Genomic DNA, 825 nt, shown 5'->3' with positions numbered 1-825 from the left:
AACCCGGTAGAAATCGGCGGACAAACAACTAAACTAACCTACTTTTATTCTGCAAAAGGGAAGCAACATTGTAGTCAACGACAGTTTTGCAGAGAGAGGAGAAACTTGTGGGTCTTGAAGGTCCGTCCGAGGTCACCTCGCCGTTTACCCCCCCACCCCCACCCCGCCCCCAGCAGCCCCCATCCTGGCACAGTCCGTCCTTTTTTTTTTTTTTCCTTGTCCCGACGAGGCAGGGGAACTCAGCAGGCTCCGACTTGGGGAGCCACTGCGACCCTGGGCGCGGGTGTAAATCAGTCACCTGAGCGCAGAGGGGCCGCGGCGAGGGCGCGCGCTGGCGGGCGGGCGGGCGGGGAGAGGCGGAGGCGGCGAGAGCGGCGGCCCGGAGGAAATCGGGAGGGGGAGGGAAAGAAAGGCCGAGACAGAAGGAGCGTGAGGCGGCCGAGGGGCTGGTCCAGGCGCGGCCGCTAAGAGGAGACCAAGAGGCGGGGGCTGCACTTGACAACCAGCATGCGGAGATGGTAAGAAGTTTCCACCCTCCTTTCCTTTTTATTCTAGACTTCCGAAGAAAGGAGCCCCGCGCCCGCGCGCCTCGGGGGCCGCTCGGGGGCCGTGTTTTCCACCAGTCCTGCGGCGGGAGGTAGAAGGGAGGGCGGGCAGGAAAGGGGAGCCCCTAGTCCACCCCGCTCCCGAAATCACCCATCAACTTGGCCCGAGTGTTGGAAGAGAGCTCCAGGTGGGAGGGCGGGTGTGCGCGCGGGCTCCGGGGGTTCGAGAAGGTCGCCCCTCTCGCGGCCCGCGAGCAAGGTGAGCGGCAGGCGAGCGGAC

General features: G+C 64.6%; 1 protein-coding gene across 7 annotated transcripts in view; it reads left to right on the top strand.

Annotated features, from left to right (window-relative positions):
* The first annotated feature begins 367 nt into the window (after nucleotides 1-367).
* BNC2 (basonuclin 2) overlaps nucleotides 368-825 on the top strand; it is a 479,688-nt gene continuing 479,230 nt past the window's right edge. For 5 of the 7 annotated variants that reach the window (XM_010857048.1, XM_010857047.1, XM_010857043.1 and 2 more), the window contains exon 1: nucleotides 368-518. In XM_010857048.1, the coding sequence (XP_010855350.1) occupies nucleotides 516-518 (3 nt within the window). In that variant the 5' untranslated portion in view covers nucleotides 368-515. The remainder of the gene's footprint in view (nucleotides 519-825) is intronic. The other 2 variants (XM_010857042.1, XM_010857044.1) reach the window with 2 other exon arrangements.

This window comes from Bison bison, unplaced genomic scaffold (assembly GCF_000754665.1).
Source record: "Bison bison bison isolate TAMUID 2011002044 unplaced genomic scaffold, Bison_UMD1.0 scf7180017864376, whole genome shotgun sequence".
Classification (NCBI taxonomy): domain Eukaryota; kingdom Metazoa; phylum Chordata; class Mammalia; order Artiodactyla; family Bovidae; genus Bison; species Bison bison.
This window is presented reverse-complemented; position numbering and strand designations above follow the sequence as displayed.